Source organism: Opisthocomus hoazin, chromosome 7, assembly GCF_030867145.1.
Source record: "Opisthocomus hoazin isolate bOpiHoa1 chromosome 7, bOpiHoa1.hap1, whole genome shotgun sequence".
Taxonomy (NCBI): Eukaryota; Metazoa; Chordata; class Aves; order Opisthocomiformes; family Opisthocomidae; genus Opisthocomus; species Opisthocomus hoazin.
In genome coordinates this window covers 9,034,757-9,057,294 of record NC_134420.1, presented here as the reverse complement: position 1 = coordinate 9,057,294, position 22,538 = coordinate 9,034,757, and the positions used below count along the sequence as shown (strand labels likewise).

At 37.0% G+C, this 22,538-nt stretch overlaps 1 protein-coding gene across 2 annotated transcripts in view; it reads left to right on the top strand.

Annotated features, from left to right (window-relative positions):
- Positions 1-22,538, top strand: part of IMMP1L (inner mitochondrial membrane peptidase subunit 1) — a 37,324-nt gene that overhangs the window by 2,324 nt on the left and 12,462 nt on the right. Inside the window, exons 1-4 of one of the 2 annotated variants that reach the window (XM_075425235.1) lie at positions 14,563-14,726; positions 14,999-15,136; positions 15,918-16,006; positions 16,948-17,074. In XM_075425235.1, coding sequence (XP_075281350.1) covers positions 15,032-15,136; positions 15,918-16,006; positions 16,948-17,074 — 321 coding nt within the window. In that variant the 5' untranslated portion in view covers positions 14,563-14,726; positions 14,999-15,031. Of the gene's footprint in view, positions 1-14,562; positions 14,727-14,998; positions 15,137-15,917; positions 16,007-16,947; positions 17,075-22,538 lie in introns of those variants that run through there. The other variant, XM_075425234.1, reaches the window with a different exon arrangement.

Genomic DNA, 22,538 nt, shown 5'->3' with positions numbered 1-22,538 from the left:
CCCATCTTTCCTATAGGCTCCCTTTAAGTACTGAAATGCTGCAATCAGGTCTCCGACAGCCTTCTCTTCTCCAGGCTGAACAAGCCCAACTCTCTCAGCCTGTCCTCATAAGAGATATACTACATGCACTTTGTCTTGGTGATTATTTTTTCCCCATTCCATCACTACACTTCCTTTTGTTAATTCAGTGAGACATAGTATTTCTTTGTATATTTTATTGACAAACAAGCTAATAAAGGTTACATTAACTTTACAGGATAGGTGTAAACATACATTCAGGGCCTCTTTTTTGTTCTTCAATTTCTCATTACTACTTTTGTGACAGGTAGTTTTTACACTTTATTCCTTTTTCTTACCTCATTTTCCTACAGGGTGGAAACCAGAGGCTAAATAATTCATTTTTTTTTCTCTTTCATTTTGGAGCCCACATAGTGAAAGTATTTTGCAGTTGGGAATACCTGTGCTGTGGTCCAAACGTTTTTAGAATTTCTTGCATAAAGTGCAAGTTCACTGGAAATCTCAGCTTTTCCTGAGCTGATACAAGACGTCAACATTGCTAAAAGAGGGCATCTCATTTCCTTTTCCTTCTCTGCTTCTAGTCCAACAAAGGCCTGGTGCTTCTCACATCCTTTCTTGAGCTGATTCAGCTCACTAACCTGACTTGGAACTATCTATCAACTTTCTTAATAGTTTAATTTTGTGTCATACTGCTTAGTTGATGCAGTAAGGAAGAGGACATATACACACAGTGGGGAGGGGGCAACGGACCCTCCCACCTCTTACTGATGGTGAACCTCACAGCTATTTCAGAATTTCATGTATTTTTAAATAAAATTATATTTTTGTTACAGTTTTTTTGAGTTGACATTCTTTGAAATATAGAGGAAGTGTCTCTTACAGTGTAACTTATAACAGGAGAGACCATTTCAGATATTACAAAAAAATATGGAGAAGTAGAAGTAGTTTTTCAGTAGAAGAACTGAATGTTAAAAAGTGTTGCAGTAGTTCTGTTTGATGTTTGTTTTCCCTCTGTCACATCTTAAGATGGTGGGTACAGTTAAAGTCCTCCTGATTTAGAAAGCAAGTGGAAATAAGATCTTTTTCAAAGATTTAATTATTAAGAAAATGTGAACTATTTAATACAATAAAGCTTTACAAGTGAGTATGTGCTTATGGAAATGCCACTTACAACATCTGACTTCACCTGCATTTCATTTCATTTTCATTAGAGAAGAAACTAACCTTACGGATTTTTTTGATATTTAGAAGTCAATGATATTTCATTTTCAGGAAGAATAATAGGTTTTTTACTCTCTTTGAATGATACTAAACGTTTGCTCACATTCACGTGTCCACTTTCCAAAAGGTAAATTTCCAGCTGTTGTAAAAGATCTCACTAGGGGCTGTCTGACAGAAAGCAAGATCGTGGGAATTGTAGTTCTGGATATTACTGTATAAAACCCCCTCATCCTCAAATGCACATTGGTAGGTGGATAAGTCCTGCTATTCCTGCTCTAGGGATGGAATTGCAATGCAGAGAAACTAAAGAACATGGAGACGACTGCAAGTGATCAGGAAATGTCTCAGCAAGTTATTTCTTGTCAGCTGAGCTATGGCAGCTGTAGTCACGCTCAGCTTATTGTAAAATGGAGAAGTTTAAACCTTCGTGTCTAGACTGGGATGTCTTAGAATAATCAGCTTTTCTTTCTTGCTGCTTGCTTGTTATCATGTAGACCTGATCAAATGTGTACGTCCATTTTAGCTGCAAATCTGAACTCTAGTATGAAGAAGTCAAGCTTTCCATTTTCCATTTCTTGTAAGCTTGCTATCCAGCTGCTTTCTATGCCAAATGCAGATTCTAAAATGGATTAAGAGAATTTTGGGTGAGAATTCCCTAAGGAAAAAATGGAGGGAATACAATGGGTGAGTGAGAGAGCAATCAAAACACTTGGGAAAAGGTATGCTTGGAATTTGATCTGCAACTATGTTCGTCGTTTCTCTTCAAAAGCTGTAGCCTACAGATTTGGTGAAAATCCTAGTGTCCCCAAAATAGCAGCACTTCTTATGGTGTGCTTTAGATATTTTGTGCTTGATGAGAAGCAGCACACCTGTTGTGGCTGTCATTGCCTCTGTTCTTTGTTTACCATGCACAGGTTGCGTGGGTTGCGGGTGTAAACTCTTTGGACCTGCAGTTAATGTAAGCTGAGGCTGCATTGTTTGACCTGTGTTTCTTGACAAGACAATGTTATTGATGGACATATTTTATTTTCCTTGATTTCAAATGAATGTTTTTGCTACATTTTAATTATGCCTTGTAAGATTCAGTGTATGCTCTTGTCCTTCTGTGGCACTGAGCAAAATGCTATCCATTTGGGAATAAACCACATCAGTGTGTTTTGTTTCAAAAGTGTATGTCTGCCTGATCAGTTTTCGGTAATATTTTTCTGTGGGTTTATGCATGGGATAGAGAACTAGAAAACTACATCCTAGTGGCAGTTCTAATTCATAATCTTATTAGCGTTTGCTGTTACATCGCCAAGCTGCTTCCCTCATCAGTTCAGGAATGCGATGGTATTAGACTGTACTGATTAAAGTTTTATAGTCACCAAATCAGATTAGCTATTGAGTCACCTGACTAGGTAGGGCTGGCAGTCATGTGATCCAGCGCCCTGCCGAGACCCATGCTGGGAGCTGAAACAAGGTAGTTTGCTTTTGAGATGTTCTTAAGTATCTTAACAGCATGGGTCATGGATTATGGCTGCAAAGAAGATGGCTTCATTTTCCTGATCTTTGAACTGGCTAGAAAGGGATAAATTTGAAAGTGCAGGATCTTCAGGCCATGAGCCAACAACTGGAAAGAATGTTTAATCCTGGAAGTTCTGACACTGAAAGACCTGGGGTTTTTTTCAGTATGAGAAAAGCTTAGAGACTACTTAGCCAATCAGTCAGTGAAAAACGCGAGGATTAGTGGGAGGGTTGAAGACATACCAGTTGTATGATATTATATAAAACATGATATGATCTTCTTGAGAAGGCCTCTATATGTTACTTCTGTGCATCCCTGTGGATATACTGAACAACAGTGATAAAAATTTAAACCTGTGTCAGATTTAAACAGCTCTTTTAAAACAGAAATACAGTAGGAGACATGAGTTACTGGTATGTGCTGATGACAATGGTTTAATAAATCATAAAAAAAGTTATGTCATGTTTTTGTAATTTCAGATTGTAAAAACGTACAGTATAGTATTACTGAAACTTGCAGAATAGTAATATTGAAAATGAGTTGTAAGTTGAATGTACTATCTTAAGCATCATACAGATTAGTGATATATTTCATAGATATTATTTTCTTTGAATTTATCATAAAAAGAGGAATCCTCTTTTTTAAAAAATCATATTAATTTAAAAATACTTGTAAGATAGGACTAAAAGCAATGGGAAAAACTCCCAACAACCCAGCGCCTAGAAAAGGAGTATTATTTGTATTATGGCTTTTGATATTCTGTAATGTTTTCCATACTGGGTTCCTTGTCTATATAAAGTTTACTTTGGGATTAAAACCTAAAAATTAAGACAGGTTGATTCTAGCCTTTTCAGATACTTAACATCCAGAAATCTATTTCATATTGAACACAGATGTCTGCCTTCAAAGAATAAAACAGTTTGTCACTTCAGCATGCCAGTGGAAGAGGTGCAGAGTAATCTTTGTGTTTCAACAGGAAAAACATAGTTTAAATGCGGTGATATTTTGAGTCTTCATATTTGCTTTCCATTTGTATCTGATTGCACGTATTTCATTAAATAGGTGTTTCTAAAGCCAGGTAAATAATGTGGGTAATTATGATTTATGGAAAGGAAAGGTTAATAGCTGTTACTTTTTTTAAATATATTTTATGTTACTGCACTTTACGCAAAAGTACAAAATAACTTGTTAGATGTCCTTTTAGAGCCTAAGATTCACTGAGTATCTGTAAGAAATATATGTATCGTTGGAATTAAGTTATAGTTGCTGGAGCATTTTTTGCTGATATGCTGGTATTACAAAAATTAAGAATTGGCACATTTTGGATTTCGGAAGAGAGTTATGTTTTCTGCTAAGTTCTTAGGACTTTTCGTCTTCAAAAACATTGTTCCAAATAACTAATTCCAGATGTTATTTCTATTACAAATCTACAGTATCAGCAGGTGCTGGAATACAGGCAATGTTTGCTCTTCACCTACATTGTAGAATTTTATAGAAGGTGCTTCTTCTTTGATTTAGCTATTTTTTGTCCATCATTTTTGCAATACTGTGGACCTGAAACCTGTGAAATGCTTTGGCAAAGCACCTGAGGCCTACCTGTGGCCGGAAAAGATTTAACCAGTCACCTTCAGAATTCTTTTAAAATTGTAGCTCATCTCTGCTTGCTGAAATATTTTTAAGGCATTTTCATAATGGTGAATTTTCCATCTCTTCTAATGTTAGCCAAAACCAAACAGTAATGTTTCAACGCGAAGTACTTCTGCAGTAGTTTTTGAAGTTAAAAGTAAACAAAATCTGGGTCATAAGTCTTCTAGTTGCACAGACCCAGCTGCCTGACCTACCCTCTTATATAAAGAAAATGTTATTGTTAACTATTCTTATGCTTGCAGGTAGCTTCTGACTACTGTGCTGAAGTGTAGAATATGTATTGCTGATGTTGTTTCTCGGATTAGCTTTCAGCAACTGGCTCTGGTATCTGTTGCAGTAACGACAGGCATGCTAGGTGAGATTCAGGAGGTTCCTACTCTGGGGTAGAATTATTTTCAGTTAACTGTCAGTTCATCAAACTCAAAACCTAGATGATCGCAAAGATGGGAGTCTTTGCCAATGTGCTTACATATGAGGATGTAACTTCTTGGTGAGTCCCACAAAGTTGTAACCTCAGCTTTCCAGTGTACCGGCCAATGATGTGTTCCGGTCATGGTGGCTTCCGTAGATATTCCAGACATCTAGGTGAATGCTAGCTTGGTTATTCAGCCACCACGAAGTGTGGAAATAACTTCACATAGTGCGGTATCGTCTAACAAGCAGTTTTCCCCCCTTTATTTCTTGTTCTATCTTAGATTTACTCCTTTCATTATTTATTTCTTTTTTTTGCTCCATCTTTAGTCTGGTAAAGATGTGCCAAAGAGTGGTGGTTGAACTGAAATGGGTATCGTGTGTTGCAAGGTGCTAGATGTACTAATTTATTTAGCGTTGTGACTAGGGATACAGTTACTTGCTCAGGTCAGGATGACACTAGTTCTGGCTTTCCCAAGTAGTGATGTTGGTCAGAGGCTTCACAGAAGTGTGCAACCCTCAGGTTTCACTGAGGACAAGATACTGCAGAGCCATAGGAACATGCAGATGTATTCAATGGACTTCCATCTAGTTTCACAGCATCTTGACTATCCTTAGAGTGGGGTATGAATCAAGGTATGCTACTGTAAATAATTCTGTAGAGCTGTGTTACTATACCTTTTCTGAGCACAGACACAGAAGTCTTGCTCGCTTTTCAAAAGATGTGACTGTTGTAAGAACTTGTTTAGAATGGTAAACTAATTAGGTCATTGAGAAGTAGATGAAGAAAATAGGTGTTTTGGACTTTAAGTAGGCAAGAATTAAAATTTAGATTTTTAGTGTGAGTTAAAGTTAGGTAAAACACAAGCAAGTAATCTAGTCAAACTCACTTTAGATATAAAAAGTCAGATCCACTACTGGCTACTTAAGAAAAGTTATGATGTTTCAAATTTGGAATAATATTATGATGGAAAAAAAAGCAGAATACACTGAATATCTGGCTTTCTTTGTAGCCAAGCTGTATTTTAGCAAAGTTTCATTATTCTTTATCTCAATTGATTCAGCTTTTTGTGTCTCTTATACTGAGCCTGCCAATTCCATGACAAAACTGCTGTATTTGCTGAAATCCCATTTCAGGAGCATGTATCTAGGAGCAGGGCTACCTAAGCAAGCTAGCTCCCTTGTGCTTCAGTGTTTGCGAATCACCTTTGTGATTCTCAGGTTACTATCTACGCAAGCCAAGTTATTTTCTACCCAGTAATACATTGAAGTTTGTGTTGACCTGAGTTAGCTTTTGCTAGCATAGATGTTAGTGCTGTGATGGTGGCTGGAAAAGTTTGTTTTGTTGTTGAAACCTTTGTATTATATGAATTTCATAACAATGTGAAAAAGTTTTGGTTATAGACATATAAATGTGTATAAGAAGGTGCTTGAGTTGCATGGCTGCTATGATTTTTTTTTTCCCCCGAGGCACTATTTTTCATTTTATGTATGTAAGATGAATAAAAACAAATTAATATTTAAAGTTGTAGAAACCGAAACAGATTGAGGGAAACTTAAATATCATCAGGGTCATAGAAACAACAATACTATAAGTGGTAACTCTAGAATAACTGCTGGAACTGAGATTATACAGTAGTATTATTAGTGTATTGTATTATTGTATTATGACTGGGACAGACTTAAGGTTGTCGTTCCTAGTGTAAATGTGAGCTCCACTAATTGTTTCAAGGTCCTATCTTGTTTGTGTATGAAAATAATACATATGTGTTGTTTCATTGCAGTGCATTCTGGAGCAAGTAGTTTATCTGAATTTTTAGTCTTAACACTTACACGTACTTCATTCTGGTATCTCTTTGGTTGCCATATTTTCATTATTTCTGTGAATTAGACCTGTCTCTGCATCCCTAGCAAAGGAAGAAAGGTAACTGAGCTTCCTTTAAATACATTTTTATGTTTCAGAGAAAGCTGTTGCACACTCTTGGAGCTGCATGTTTCCACCTTTTCTCTTTATCAGCTGTGCTTCCATTAGTCCAAGAAGTGTGAAGCACTGTTTGGTCATGAAGTTCTCATGCTATTGCCAAGCTATAGCTGTGTTTTTTTAATAGATTTTTAAAATATTTCTGGCATAAAAGACCTAAAATTCACAAACATTAAATTGTAAGAAGATCATCAGTCTTCTTGGCATGTACACAATATTTGTGAAAGGAGCTGTATGTCCAGTCACCATTTTTCATTTTAAAAAGGCAGTGTATTATGAAAGAAAGGGCAAGCCAAATTGTGTGCTTTTGGAACAAGCCCAGTTAGTAAACTCAGGTGAAATAAAATCTGGTCACTTAATAAATACTTTAAAACAGATTTTAAGAAGGCAGTTCCGTCAGGGAGTTGTGGTATTAGTGAAGTTATACCATGATTCTTTCTGTACTGTCTTTCTGTTTTACAAGTACTTGTGTCCTCGTTTGAAATTTGGAGTGGTTAGCTATGGTAAAATAAGGCATGTAGGCCCTTTTTCGTAATCTGTTCAGTATCGGTGATAATGCAGTTTGTGGGGCTGGAGTGTGCTCAGCATCTTGCAGGTACTCTGCACCTGAGCATATAATCATTTGCTAAATTTGAGAAAGGCACCTTTACTTACTTATTTGATTCAATGAGTAATCGATTTTTGTTGTCAGCTGTATTTTTTACTTTAAACCATTAAATTAAATAATAGTTTATGTTGGCTTTTTATTTTAGTTCATGCATTTAAAACCTGGAACTCGGATAAAAAGATAGTTTCAGAATATATTCAGTGTATTATTTATGAGTGGAGCAACACATTAGCATTGAGTTCACAATAGATCATATCGCTTTTATTCCATCTTACAAGCTTAGCAGCACAAACAGAATAATCAACATATTATTTGGCTGTCATCTGCTGAACAGAAACCAGAGATCACAAGGAGGTTTTCCCTAGCTGCAGTGATGGCCTTTTTGTTCCAAGCCCCCATCTGGGAGGGCCATGGTGTGTTATCATATGGAACGCGGGGTTTTCTGTAATCTGCTTAGCTGCACTGCAGTTTGAATCTTTATTCCATGTTTGTGTAATTTATAATTTTAATGAGACCATGGCTCTTGTGGGCTTTGAAATATATTAAAAGCTCTTTTGTGCATATGCTTTTGTTCTTGCTTAATAGGCTCAGTGTATTTAAAACTGATGAATTTTTATTCATGGATTTGGATGTCTGGGGATTAACTTAGACTGAGTATCATTGCAATCATCTATTGATGTTTGGAACTTTTTTAATACTTGTATCTGTAAGTGGAGAAGAACTTACAGAACTTGTGTTTTATACATAAACCAGCTCAGAAATAAGTAAATAAAATTTTATCGAGCAATGAGAAAAAGTACTGATTACAATTCATATTTACTGCATAAAATCACATGAAATACAGTTTGTGCTATGAAAACATAAGTAGTCGAACCCATGTACATGTGTGTATTTAGAACTTCATAACTAAAAACAATTTGGGAAAGCTACCAAAAGTTTTGTAGAATAATAGCAGTGACAAGCACCTGATTTGCGTTTTTATTCTGTTCAGGTAACTTGAAAATGTGAATACTGAGCTCACTTTCGTCTGTGTGTTTCCTTTCCCTTGTTTTTTAACACATATTTTAATGCAGAATATGCTTAAGATATGTTATTAGAAGATGATGCTTGGTTTTGTTTTTGGTTGTTTTTTTTTCCAAATGTTTAGTAATAGCTTTGATTTACTATTTGTGTTAAGATCTCATACTGTGTGATTTCTGTGTTCGTAAACCACTATGGACTACTCTTGAATGATTGCATTCTAATCTGAGTCTTCAGTCTTGCTGATGACGCATATAAATAGGCTGCATTGTTTTACGTGGAGGGTTTTTTTGGTGGTTTTTTTTGGTTTGGGATGATTTTGTTGGTTTTGGTTTTTTTGCCAGCAAACAATCCTCTTTGTAATGACAAAAATTTTAAGTAAACCGCTTTTTTACTTGTCAGGGCCTAGGGGAATTATTTACCCCTCTTCTATTTACTGCTTTGAGTAATATTTCCAAAAATACCCGCGTACTTCTAGAAAGTGCATTAGCAGTGCAAAGTGCAGATGTATGAGCCATGGACAACTTTAGTTTCTTCAGGGTCATAGATTTTAAGTGCCTGATGCGAAAATCAGACTTGTAACTCTTTGTCTTAGTTAATTAAACTTAATTTTATATGTTTACATGTCTATGTCTTAAGAAAGTGAATTTTTTTAAAATTCAAGATAACTACATTTTAAGCTACATGTGTTTATTTGACCCTTGTCAGCAGGAAAGCGGCTGTGCTGTCTGTCAGACCTTTAGTGTTTGTCCTAACTTTGACATCATTACAGGAAACTGTTAAGTGAATATTTCAGCGGCCCTCAGCGGGTCAAACTTGCCATGTATGACCATGCCTTTGCTCAGCTATTTGGTTTTCACTGTTCAGCAAAGATGAGTGCGTAGAGCTGCAGAGGAAGATAGAAGCCCTGGAATGCATCTGACCATTAATACAACGTTTTATGCAGGATTGTAGGACTGTTAGGAGTTGTTTCCCAAAGGTAAATAGAACCAGTGAGAACTACTTGAAATCTGTTTTGGAAAATTGCTCATTCTTATGTAGGTAGTCTCTAGATGTTTAACACCAGAGGATTGCATTATGTGAGCTTGTGTTTACAGGATTGAGCATCTTGTCAGCTTGAGATCAGGAGATGAAGGAGCACTTGCTGGAGACAAACTGTCAGTGCCTAGTAGCGATAATGTGGAAAAATAAGCTTCTCTTCCAGAATATCACCAAGCTTCTTCAGATTTGCCAGACTGAATCCCATGTTTCTTCTGGAGAAAACCAACAGCTAGAAATAAAAATCAAGTTCTGCCTGACCCCCTGCATGGAAAGACCCTGTGAAAATTGTCCCTTGTTTTGCTTTAGATGTTTGGCATCCTCAGATTATAATTAGAATATTTAAAAAATTTTGTATTTATTAAGTTGTGTGTCTGATATGGGAAGAATCTTTCCCAATAAAAGTGATATACCTTCACTATTCTAGCACATGTAACATCAATTTCATGCAGAAGTTTTGAAAAAATAGCTTAATATAAATAACAACTTGAACAAAATATTTAAATAGCCTAGTCAGTGTGCAGTTTTTTTCTTTGTTTTAGGTTTTTGTCTTTTTTTAAAGTAATAATCTCAGAGTATCTCTTTGGGAAAGAGATGGTGCAAGTTACGGAATTACCTTGTGTGAGGAAGGGTGTCTGGTTAGAAGCAGAGAATGTTAGGAGTTGCTGTTACCTAAGGAAAAACTGATAAGCTATCACTAGGTATTCAGTGAAAATTCAGAATTAGGAAGCATTCTATAAAGCAAATGTGTCTAGAAATTCTTTATTATGTTGAAAAATCTATTTAATATCAAGTCCAGTAATTTGTTTAGCCACACTTTCATTTGCTGTGACTTTGATTTTCCTGTATTTAAGACTTTGGCACCATTTGTTAAACTGTCTTACACAATGCCATTGGTTATCTGGAAATGATAAATCTGCTCATTGATTTCCTAATTTTATTATGTACAAGTTAATTGTAATCCAAGATTACAGCAAACAAGATGTTAATTTCTAGACAACCTATGTACATTTCCCTCAGAGTGTGATTGTTGCAGAAGCAAAGATACAAAGAGAATACTATTTGTACTATCCTCACAGGAGCTGTCAATAAAAGATGTAATAGGGGATTTAGGAATCTGGAAATGGCCAACTAATTTATGTGAATCTATTTTATTTCAGCTAGAAAGACCAAGCTCTGTTTCGTCTGCACTGCATATTGCAGAGCACAGGCTGTCTATAGAAAACCAGGCGGCTGCATATGGATAGTCCCTTGATATCATTCACTTGCTGTGTAATCTTATTATGCAAAGTTCTAATCTTCACCTAGAATGAATGCCTCTGGGTCAGAATATAGTCATATCAGGGTTTTTGAGGTCATGTTTTGTGATCCTTAGCTTATTCTTCTAAGTAGGGCTGGGATTTAAAGAGTATTCCCCAGACACTAGCAGAGATAGACAGCAAAACCTGCTGCCTTTTTGGAAGACAAGACCAACATGAGGTCCCTGGTAGGATTAAACTTGATTTGTAGCTGTAGGATTTTTTAACAGATGTATTATTGGACAGGGAATAGGGGGCCACCAGCACAGCGAAATTGGATCGCGATTGGCATTCTCAGGGAGTCTGCTGGCTGCTAAAACAGCAGCTGCATGTGGATTTGACTTCTTTCAGGTGAAGCGACTTCCAGTCATTTGGAAAGGATGGGATGAAAAGGAACCTTGGTGATAATTTTGATGTCTGCAAGATTTAGTACCAGTGTAATGGGATTATCGGTAACACCTTCACTGCAGAAAAAGCCACCTGGCGCTATAACTGGCAGCAACTGAGAACTAATCCCTTCCCATCTCTTGGATGTCATTCATGAGGCTCAAAGTGATTTCCACCCTGCTAGCTCTGATTAATTTTATAAACAAACAAACAAACAAAAAATCAAATGATGAAGGCATAGGCTACGTAAGGAGAAGGGAACAGAAGATAATAATAATTACATTTTGCATTTTATTTGCTGCAGGGGATAAACTATACAGCTCTTGTAAAATAAATAAATTGTTTTCTATGTGATACATATGGACGTGTAACATTTCTTAATCAATGTCCATGTTTGCTATAAATACAATGTCTATTTCAATATAAAATTTTTAGCTACCTACTATATGATAGTGGGTAGTACCTGGAAGTAATTATGACAGGTTTTATGCCGTGAGTTCTGCAATAAGGATGTTTATAGAACAGATCTATTAAGTTTTCAAGAGGCCTGTGTCTTAAATAATTTGTTTTTATTGTGCTTGATGGTCTTATGCTGTATCTGGTGGAGTTGGCTGCTGACAGCACTTTGTGTTAAAATTAATTGTGTGATGTGGGAAAACATTCAGCCATTTACCTTCTTGTGATCAACAATGTGACATTGTTTTAAAAATGTACCAATAAATAGTTTTCTGAGTAAACAGAATTATATTTTACTGGTGCTTAAGCTAGAGCAATTGTAAGATAAATATTCTGTGGAGCTTTTTTAATAAACTAGAGAGTTGTTTGTTTTTTTTTTTGACTGGGTTTACTCTTACTACAACCGTTCACTTGTTAACTAGAAGTTTCTGCTTAAAACTACATGGAAACTTTCAGGAATGCAGCTATTCTGTGGAATGAACATTAGATATCTAAAGGTTGACCTTAATGTTAAAAACAACCACTCCAGTCCTCTGAAGTTATCTTGTTAGGTTCAAACTGTGTAAAACCTAGGGGAATGTGTGTGTATTTATATATGTGTGTGTGTATATATATATATATATATGCGCGCCTGAATTTGAAATTAACTTTCTTGAGTAGTAATAAAAAGCTTTATGTAAGAACTAAGAATTTTTCATCAGTATCGTGAACATTTGATAAGCCTGAGCATATAAAAAGAAATCTGTTGTGCGACATTTATAAACTGGGACTGGTGAAATCCATGTGTTGGGGGTTAAGAAGTTATTTTAAGAGACCTGAGAATAAAATCTGAGACCTCTTCACTCATGTTCTATCCTTGTGGCTAGTTTTACACCATGACAGCTCTAGAAGTAGGTAAAGCTCACTCTGAGCCCTGTGTTTCCTTGATTAATTTGCAAATCTATACCTCCCAATTCAGAGTTACTCAGAGACGTCAGAGAAATGAAATGTTTTCAGTGTAACAAGTATGTGTCATCCAGAGTCCAACAGGAAATCAGCTGCAATCAGCTTGAAACTTATTTTTAGAGACATATAGCAGTTGTTTGTAATTTCATAATAAAAAATTGTTAGTTATAGCCTGGTAGCTGTGGACATGAGAGGTTTACATTTTCTCTTAATGAGTCTGTTGTTACCGTTCTGTTTGGCACAATCAACAATATCTACCTACTCCAGTCAACATAACACAATGTTTATACAATTCCTTTTTACCTGTAAGATCCACAGGTGCCTGAATTCTATACTGTCTTAATATATAACGTTTCTGAGTAGCATGGATCTGAAATACGGGGTGGTTGTGCAGTACTTATCTGCCTCGACAGAAGTGATGTGGGGCTGCCCTTCTAGCGACGCTGTTAAGAAGTACTGATGTTGTACTTCTCTCAAAAGATAGCTATAGCCAGTAATTCACATGAGCTGTGCAACTCTCATTGGTCTGCTGTCACTCCAGCTTCCTGGTACCACCTGTAACATGTTTCTGGCCCTGAGAGCAAGGTGTAGGTCGATGCTTTTCAGAGCATACTGGGCAGAGAAGAGCAAACCACGTTTCTAGCTCTCCAGAATAAATTCAGCTGGAAGTGCATTTTGCTTGCTGTGAGGTTGTTCCAGTTTGTACCAGGTGTCGTGTGGTGTGCTGGAGCTTCACTTGCTAGTGAAACAACTTGAGACTTTTCTGGGTTCTGTTGTATTTTGGTTCATTACCATGAAACTCATCAGATAATATGGAGGATGATGAATCACAGATTCTTTGAAGTGGATTTATTCTGGAGACTTCTTTTTGTGGTTTTTTTTTTTTTTTAAAGTAGGTCTTTTTTGGAACAAGGAAATGAGCTTGGTAGAGAACATTTCCCCCCAAGAATGGTCATCTTTTTTTCTTTATAATTAAATACTAAGTGCAAAGAACAAAAGCGACTTTTGACTGTATTCAGGCAAAATTCTGATTAACTTCTAGAAAGAGTTGTGTAAGTAAAGCTATGCACTTTTAAATTCCTGCATTTAAATAGCAAAACATCGTGAAATATAGAAGGGGAGGTCTTTACTTCGTTATTAAATAGGGCATATTGTACAAGCAGCATTTTTCTTTTTTATTCTTTTTAATTTACTGTATTTGTTATCAAGCTATATTGACCCATCTTAGTAAATGAGGGAAATTTTGCTGTGGTTTTAAGTCATGATAAAGCTGATAGTGAGTTTAAGGGGGACAGGTTTCTTGCAGAATGTAAAATTTGCTTCAGTTAACTTCAGTATGTATGTTTTCCACTTCCTTAAATAGAAATATTCTTCAAAAGAGGGGTAAAGAAACCTTTTAGTTAGATTGGCATTGCAGGAATTACATCCAGTCATCAGAGTTTGACTGAAGTATTTGGAGGAGGGGGTCAGAAGACATTTACGGTCTTAAGTGCTGCAAAACTTATGCCACTGTACTGTAGCTGAGAACAGAAAGATGTAATGCCTTACTTTTATATGCAAGTGCTTTGGTAGTGCAAGTCTAGACAAAGGAAAGCTCTGCAAAACCTCCAGAATTCGTATCAACAACTATGTTCTTTTTCTAGTATAGTCTTAGGCAAGCCATTCAGGACTCTATTATCCTTCATTTTGTCTAGTTCTTCAAGCCTTTTTTCATTTGATTGATTGTCAGGTTGCTTCTAAAGTTTTGGCCAACTACTTGGTTTCTCCAGTTTTCTGTGAATGTAATTTCAGTTGTGAAATATCTTCAGATCGCTTCAGATGATTTGATGCTTTTCTGTTTTGCTGTTGAGTGTGCCGTTTTAAATACTAGTGCTTGAAGAAAAACAGTGATCTAAGTTGCACTGCCTTCATGTGATTAAAATGACTCTGTCAAGTGTTATTTAATAAATAACTGCATCTGATGCAATACATGGTCTAGTCTGGAAGTCAAAGCCTGTGTTTAAAGATATGATTACAGCTTTCCAGATTCCACTCAGCCAAGCCTAGTGGAGGGGAGGATGTTCCCATAACTATTGCAGATCTTTAGACGTGTAAACTGCCTGCCTGCAGTCTCCAGTAAAAGAAGCCCTGCTGAGTCAGCGGAGAGCGCTGACACCATGCTCCCCCATTAATTTCTCTAGTTTGGCAAAGGTGGGTTTTTTGTTTCGGCTCCTGCTCAACTGAATCTCACTAATAAGTTGGTGAGAGGCATCGATTGTACACGTGGAAGAGTCTGTGTAATAATTAAAAAACTTCTTGATGGCATTTGAGTTTAAACTATATTCATCCCCTTGGGTATATCTGATTATTTGTTTTATTCACTGTTTTTTTAAAAGATGTTGTCCATCAGTTATTAGATACAAAAGATAGTTTTGTAAATGTTGTTTGTTACAAATGAATGATATTCTTCTGTTTTGCTATAGACTAGAACCAGCTGAACGGCATAACACTATACCATGCTTCGCAGTGTCCTAGGAAAAACCTTTCGATTTCTTGGGTATACTGTGCAATATGGCTGCATGGCGCATTGTGCCTTTGAGTACCTTGGAGGAATTGTTGTGGTAACTTTCTTTTTCATGACATTTAAAAGAAAATAAAACTATAATACCAAAATCGTTACATGTGATAATGCCAATATTTCAGGTTTCTTTTTTTTTTTAAAGCTTTTTCAGAGTGTGTTTAGTAAATGCCTATTTTTTGGACACAGGTCCGGCCTTTATAAAAGTTATTTCTACTTCAGGCATTCCTGGTTTTTGCTAAGTTGTTGTTTGAGGCATGACTGAAGCAAATGGGAAACTATGATGAAGCTTTTTGCAGAGAGTATGTTCTTCCAGAAAGAGGAGTTACCAAGAATGCCATGGGAAATGCTCGTTTCCAACTCTGGGCAAATTTCTGGCTGTTCTACTCTGCCTCCCCCTCCTAAACCTAGCAGATACTGCTGCAGGACCTAGTGGGGCTTGGTTGTGAGCTGTTCTTGCAGCTTCAGTGGTGATTCTTTTTACGGAGGCTGAAGAAAGGGGTAAGGTGGCAGAGCTCCAAGTGCTGCTCCTAATAATTTCCTGCAGATGAGGCGCTGAAATGAATCTGCAGGGGCTTGGAGCACCCAACGCAGTTCAGGACTGATCCTGAGCGATTACGGAGCCATAGCAGAGTTACGGGTGCTCTGGAGCCTGTCCTCACCTTTTACTTGTATCAGGAGTTCCCTGGAGGATCTCACTTTTTTAGTTGTTCTTTTTATTACACCTTTTCTAATTTATTAGCAAATAATTTGAATATTAATGTATTTTAGATAAAAGTAATTGGAAATAGTAATTTTTTTTCTCATTTATTTTTAATTTGCAGTGTTCTGGACCTTCCATGGAACCAACCATTCAAAATTCTGATATTGTCTTTTCGGAGAACCTTAGCCGCCACTTTTATTGTATTCGAAAGTATGCTCCTTTGTTGAGACTAGATTTTACGTTCAGTTTGCCAGAGCTTGTCAATAACTACTTTCTATCTGTCCGTTACTTTTCATATGTTCTTCTGCTTCTGAATAGTAATTTTTCATAGATCTCCTCTCATTGTGTCTGATGGAAGCTAAAGTAATCAGCACATACAACCAATCAAACAACTTGTCAGAAGTCATTTAGGATGTAGTCCCTGTCACTTTTACAGCTTTGTCCAAATAATGGAAATAAGTCCCCCCATTTTTTTTTTCCTAGAACAATTCTATTGTGTGACTGTAACTTCTCCTCTCAGCAGTTTTGCCTTACTTGCAAACCAAGCTGTAGGTATTGCTGTGCTCAGATAGTTTGTTAGGAAAGGGACCAAATGGTTTAAGTACTGTTTATCAAATGTCATTTTATTACTGTGTTGTGTAGAGCACAGTAGGCTCAGGGCCCTCACCCATTTTGTGGTGAACTGTTTCACTGTACAATCTAATGTATATAATCAGGAGGCAAAAGTAATATAAGGTCTTACAATCTCAGGTTAGACATTTGAAGTTCCACTGGAAGAATAACATTTGGTCAATAACGTCTAGCAACACAGAATCTGTTCTGTTTCATACATACAGAGAGAGGATATATATATACAGGATCAAGTTAAGTGGCATTCGTTTCATCAAAGCATTGTCAATTAAAATGTAGTCTTTAATGTTTTAAATAGTCTAGATAACAAAGAATCTCTCCAAACTTACTTTACAATCTTTGTAAAATTACACCCTGAGTGAAGCTGAAGAAACCAAACTTGTAGACAAAAATTTTCAGCTGAAGGAAGTTACCTTTATTTGAATATTTTTGGGGTATAGACATTGATGCACATGTATTCAGCCAAGTAGTGTGTACTTAGAGGTCTTCTGTTTGTTTTTGTTTCTTTTTTTTCCTCTCAGAGGAGATATTGTAATTGTGAAAAGCCCAAATGACCCCAAATCAAATATCTGTAAAAGAGTAATTGGCTTGGAAGGGGATAAAGTCTGCACAAGCAACCCTTCAGATTTCCTTAAGAGTCACAGCTATGTAAGTATTAGAGTTTCTTGCTTTGTAAATTAATGATTACTTAAGTAGGCCTGGTAGTCTGTAAAGGATTTGCAATATTTGAGTATAGTCATAAATCATAAAGTATGATGTTTATAAATTATTCTTTCTTCTTGTATATGTACAGTAAAATGTTGCTTGTTTATGGCAAGCCGTCTTTCTCAGTGTCTTTTGTCTCTGCAGGAAGTGTAGGCAGATGATATTTTTGCTTTGCCCTTTGCTTAGGTCTTCTTCCCTGGAAGAATACTCTGAAATTCTGTGCATAAAGTGCAGTACAGATGGCAGTCTCAAGGGGTTGGTCTTAAGGCAAAACTGTTTCTGTTTTGTAAAGAAGAAGTGAAAATTTTGTCACTGCAATAGCTTTGAGGATTTTGCTTTCAAAATCATATTTGAGTGTATGTCTGTAATTCAGTATGACAATATTCTCTGAATATGGTTGGAAAATTATGATAGTAATTTTCCTAACTTGTCAGGTGAAAAAGATGAAATAAAAAGGAAAAAAAATATTCTTAATACTGACTTGTCCTTGTACAGGCAGACTTAACAGAAGTTTGGAAAGATTTGCAACCAGATGTTTTCAGCAACTTCTTTTTAGGGTATCGTTAGAAAAATAATCAGAAATCATGATCACAGAAAAATGTTGTTTTCCCAGAAGCATGTTTGACCATTACCTCTGCTCAGCACCTTGTGGAGACATTGGGCTTTGTGCAGGTGTTTTGAATCTTGAAAGAAAGATGCTCTGTTGCCTTTTCATATCCACTTCATCCTCACAGTTGCCGTAAGAAGAATTACTGTCTGGCCTGTAGCTAAAGTCCTGTGCATAGAGAACTTTATGGAACACTCCTTGAAGCCAGCTACAGTTTGTGATAGGTAAATCCTTTAAGAGTTTAGCTACCATAAAGACAGCCAACTTCACCAGCATGCCTTCAGGTACCGTTGCTTCATTTGTATTAAGCAGCTGAAGTGGAGTCTGTCCTTACTAAAATCCATGGCAAAATTCTTGTCAACATGGTGTCTAGATTGGGTGTCTGGATTTAGTCAAGACCTAGGACCAGAAGGCAATGACGCGATTCAGACCCTGTTCTGAGGGGTTGGATTTGTTGTTTCTTCCACTCCAGCGCTGAGGCGAGATGTTTCGGACATCTGCCTCTGATCTGCCCTTCTGATCCAGTGCCGCTACCACCAGAGCTTCTGTTTACACTTCTGTCGCTTGTGGACAGAAAGAAGGAACTCATTCTCTGCTATGTGTTGAAGGGGAAGACAGAGCATTTAGTTTTTCCATAAATGAAATTGTGTTGCTCGTTAACCAAGGAAAAGAAAAACAGCTGAAAACCCCCCGAAATCCTCATCTTTTGTACCAAGCTGAAGAAATTTTCTAGCTCCTATGGGAGTAGTAATTTAGGGGAAATATAAATTGCCCTGTGCAGAACGACCTGAAATAGAGCCTGAATTCTGTGTAAACCGAGAAGATGCAAGCTGAATTTCTCTGAGCATCTTGTTCTTTGCTTATCTGACTCTTGAAAAGGAAGTTCAGGAAAGGTTTGTACTTCACAGGCTATCAGCCTTCCTGGAAACCCTGAGGTAATCGAATGAATATCCAGCCGAACAACTTCTGCTCTAGGCGTAAGATTTCTTGTCTTCAATTTTAATACAGAATGTAAAGAGAATGAGAGGATGAGGAATGCAGAGTCCATCTCCTGTTTTCCTGTGTGTGTTTTTCATAAAGGCTGATGTGTGGAAAACAGCAAAGTGCCATGCGTGCTTTCTTAGTTCTTCCATCGTAACTTGTATCTAGGGGGAGAAATGATCTAAATGGAAATGCTTTCGTTTGTTAGTGCATATCTGTGTTCCTCCTGTGTTCAGTGGTTGTTGAAGAGGTAGATCTTCCCATCTGTTCAGGAGACACTTCCCTTACAGGAGAGTATATTCTCAACAGAGATATCTGCACTTTACGCTCATAACTTACACTGCATTATTCACTAAGTAAATTGTTCTTGTTGGGGAGGGAAAAAGTGATACATGTCTGTATTTAGGTAATTGTCGAATCAGATTCCCTATTTTAGTGACCCACTGTGCTATGCACTTTTAATTCAAACACAAACTTGTTCAAAGCCAATAGCAGCAGCAGATATACAGAGAACTGGCTGTTTGTTTCGTTGGTACTTGCTTGAGAAGAATTAACTTGAGTTGAGGTTTTGGAAAAAAAAAAAAGTGTCAAAACTCTGAGGAAAGGCCTTGGCTAGGAACCCAAACGTCCAGAAGGACTGCCCAGGGTGTCCAGCTGCCAGGGAAAGGTACCATTGCGGGCGCTCCGTAAGCGGGCAAAGCCTAGAATTGTCCTGAGTTTTGTTGTTTATATTGGGCTCCTAACTGCTTTTTTTAAAACGAGAAATCTCTGGGTGATACTTGAATGCAGTGACTCTAAAGTGTGTAAGGTCAGAGGATTGTTTGGTTTTATTTTAGTGAACTGCTCAGCTTTTCTTGACTAACTGGCCTCCTTTTTTGGGGAGTGATAGCGAGTTGCTGTCATGTTTGCAAACTTACTACAGTACAGTAAATAGAAAGTGTCAGGTGCCAGAAATATTACCAAATTAGGTAGTTTAAACCTTTGCTTCATTCTTTGCTGGTGTTTGCCAACTAATGGTTAGGTATTGTGAGTTAGCCAGTTACTGGCGATGTCAGAATAATGTCAGTCAACGGACTTAACGCAACTGAGAGTGAAAACACCTCTGAGAGGCTGCTTCTCTTGTCAACCCAAGAGGAGGAGCCTTATAGTCGTCCTAGTAGGAATTGTGCTTAGTCTGTATTGACTGCGTCAGTGTTAGTGTTGGCATATTTTACAGATTTTAAGTTGGGGATTTTTGTGCTTAGAAGCACTATCATACATGATTCTTATTTGGAAGAGAATGCTGAAATCACATGCTGCTTCCAATCTTGTTTCGTTGCTGAATATACTTCTCTGGATGGCTTATATAGATAGATAGGAAAATGGAGAACTCTGTTTACAATGTGCTTTCTGTAAAATTACACAGATGGGATACTTTATTGCTGCAAACAACCAAGTAGGTACCTGTAGATTAAAAACCAACCAATCAACCAACCTTCCATGCTATAATAAATATGAAAAATAGAAAAAGTTCTTCAACTTATGATTTTTTTGAGAATGGGTATTTCAGTTGTGTAGAAATGCAGTATAGCATTGGCAGTTATTATAGTGGCATAAAAATGCTGTTGCTGGTATGCTTAGCTGAAGTAATACATCATATGAGAAAAATTATTTTTGTCAGAGTGCACTAAGTGTAAGGCTGTACCAAAAAGTGGTCTTTGATGGAGTTGTTGTTGGATTACAAGCTGATGGAACTAATCCCACATACCGAATTGATTGGTATAACTTAAGCACATGCTTAAATTATAATTTAAGTACACTAGGAATGTCTTTACTTTGAATCCTTTATGGTACGTGATGCTTCATATGCTAGAGGATGGATCTTATCTGTGGAATAATAATGAGGGGAATCTTCCTATTTTCATGAGAAGGATAATGAAATACCTTTTTTGGGTAAGCTGCTATAGTATTACAAAGCTAGGAAAATGTAATTTTTCTTTTCATTGCCTTTTTATTGATATTTGGTATGGAATATGAGCATTAGGCATAATGCATAACATGTTTTTACTGTATCAGAAACAATGTGGTATGAGCCCGAAAGTTAATCAACTAATTTTTAGTAATGTGGTGTTCAGATATAGTTTCAATTATTAAAATAGGTCTTTACCGATTTATTCATTTAACTATAAGATTTAAATGGTGAGGGTTAAGAAGGAAATTACTCAATCACAGTAAACCCCTGAAGTGGTCTTTAAAAAAAACAGCTGAAAGGTTAATTTTCGTATTTAGGTTTTTATTTCCTGTTTTTAAAAGTCTTAATGCAGATCCAGGTTTATAATTCAGATTGAGTATCCTATTGTTCTATTTGAATTTGTTTTAATGTCATTTACTTTAGCTTTAATTTCTTTAGTACCATATGTTATTGTGCTGCAGCTCCTATTTACAAATTGAAAAAGTGAGGAGTAAGTCATCAGATTAAAACAGTTTGCATGTCATAAACCACTGATACGCTAAGCCTGTGTGTCACTTAAATAAAAGTAGTACCTAATAATGTCACTTAATACAGCTAGAGTCTGCAAATAAGGAACTGCCTTTTGCAAGTCATAGTGATAAAAAGCTGAGATACAAATCCATATCTCAGCAACACTCTGCCTGTAATCAATCACAACGCACCACTAATGCTGTGAGACTAGCCGACGTGGGGGAAGTGTGTTTACCTTGCACGAAAATGAGGTTCATTGCGGAGATGGCATCTCTTCATCCTGTGGTTAACCCTAGAGCTAACATAATTCCAAAGATAATGGGTCTTACTGTGTTTGCAGATCAGAGAAGCGGTCTTACGCAGTGCTGTTAACTCTTAAAGAGTCCTTGTGAAATGTAGTAAGAATATTATGTGGGTACTAAGAATAATGTTATGTTAATGTAAACAACACAATTTCTTGATCACTAGACAGTAATACAGATTTTGGATGCACAACATAAGACACTGAAGAGCGGTTTGATATTTCAGAGCGCTCAATACCATTGGATAGTCTTTTTAAAATATCCTGAAGAGCAATTAAAAATGAAGTTCTCAAAACACTAGTTCGTTTTCCTTTGTCCTTAGTGTCTTAATAGCTAGTTTACCCTTATGGTTTAGTATTTCAGTAATCTCAGTTTTCATAGTTGCTGGTCAGGAGAAAGGAAATACCCTACTCTTTCTTCTTCTCCTTAGTTCTAGCATTCTAGAGGCTCAAGAGAGAGTTATGCCATAATTTTAAGAAGCAGATATGCTAAATGTCTAGTGGGAAGGAAGAACTGATTTGGCGAATTTGTTTAGTTTGCAGATCCCTCTGTATCCTACTACAGGAAGTTTATGACTGGAGCTAATCTTGAATCTTCTAAGAAGTAATTTTAAATCAAAATTCTACTTTGTCAAAACTGAATTATTTAAGGGAAACACAAAGAATTTTATCAGTCTACTTCCCACCTTTTTCAGGGTTTCTTCTGCTCAAGTGGATTAGTCTTTATACCTTTGCTGTTTTGTTTTTGTTATTTCAAGAGCATGCGAGTGGCACTACTTGACACAACGGCACTGGTACCGTTCCCCATAGCTCGTCCTTGTGTCTGGGGGTCAGGGCGCTGGGTGGCCAGACACAGGCGTGCCTGCACCATAGCTCGGGCGGGGACCAGCAGCCAGAGGCCCAGCTTAAATGCAGCTCCGGAATGAGATCCCACTGAGGTCTCTTGCATCTCAAACAGCTCGCTCTTCCCCACAGTCTGAACGCAGATGAGGCAGCTGCACTGTATCGGCTGGTCTCCAGAGCAGGTCAGCTACACTGGGGTAGGGGAAAGCACAGC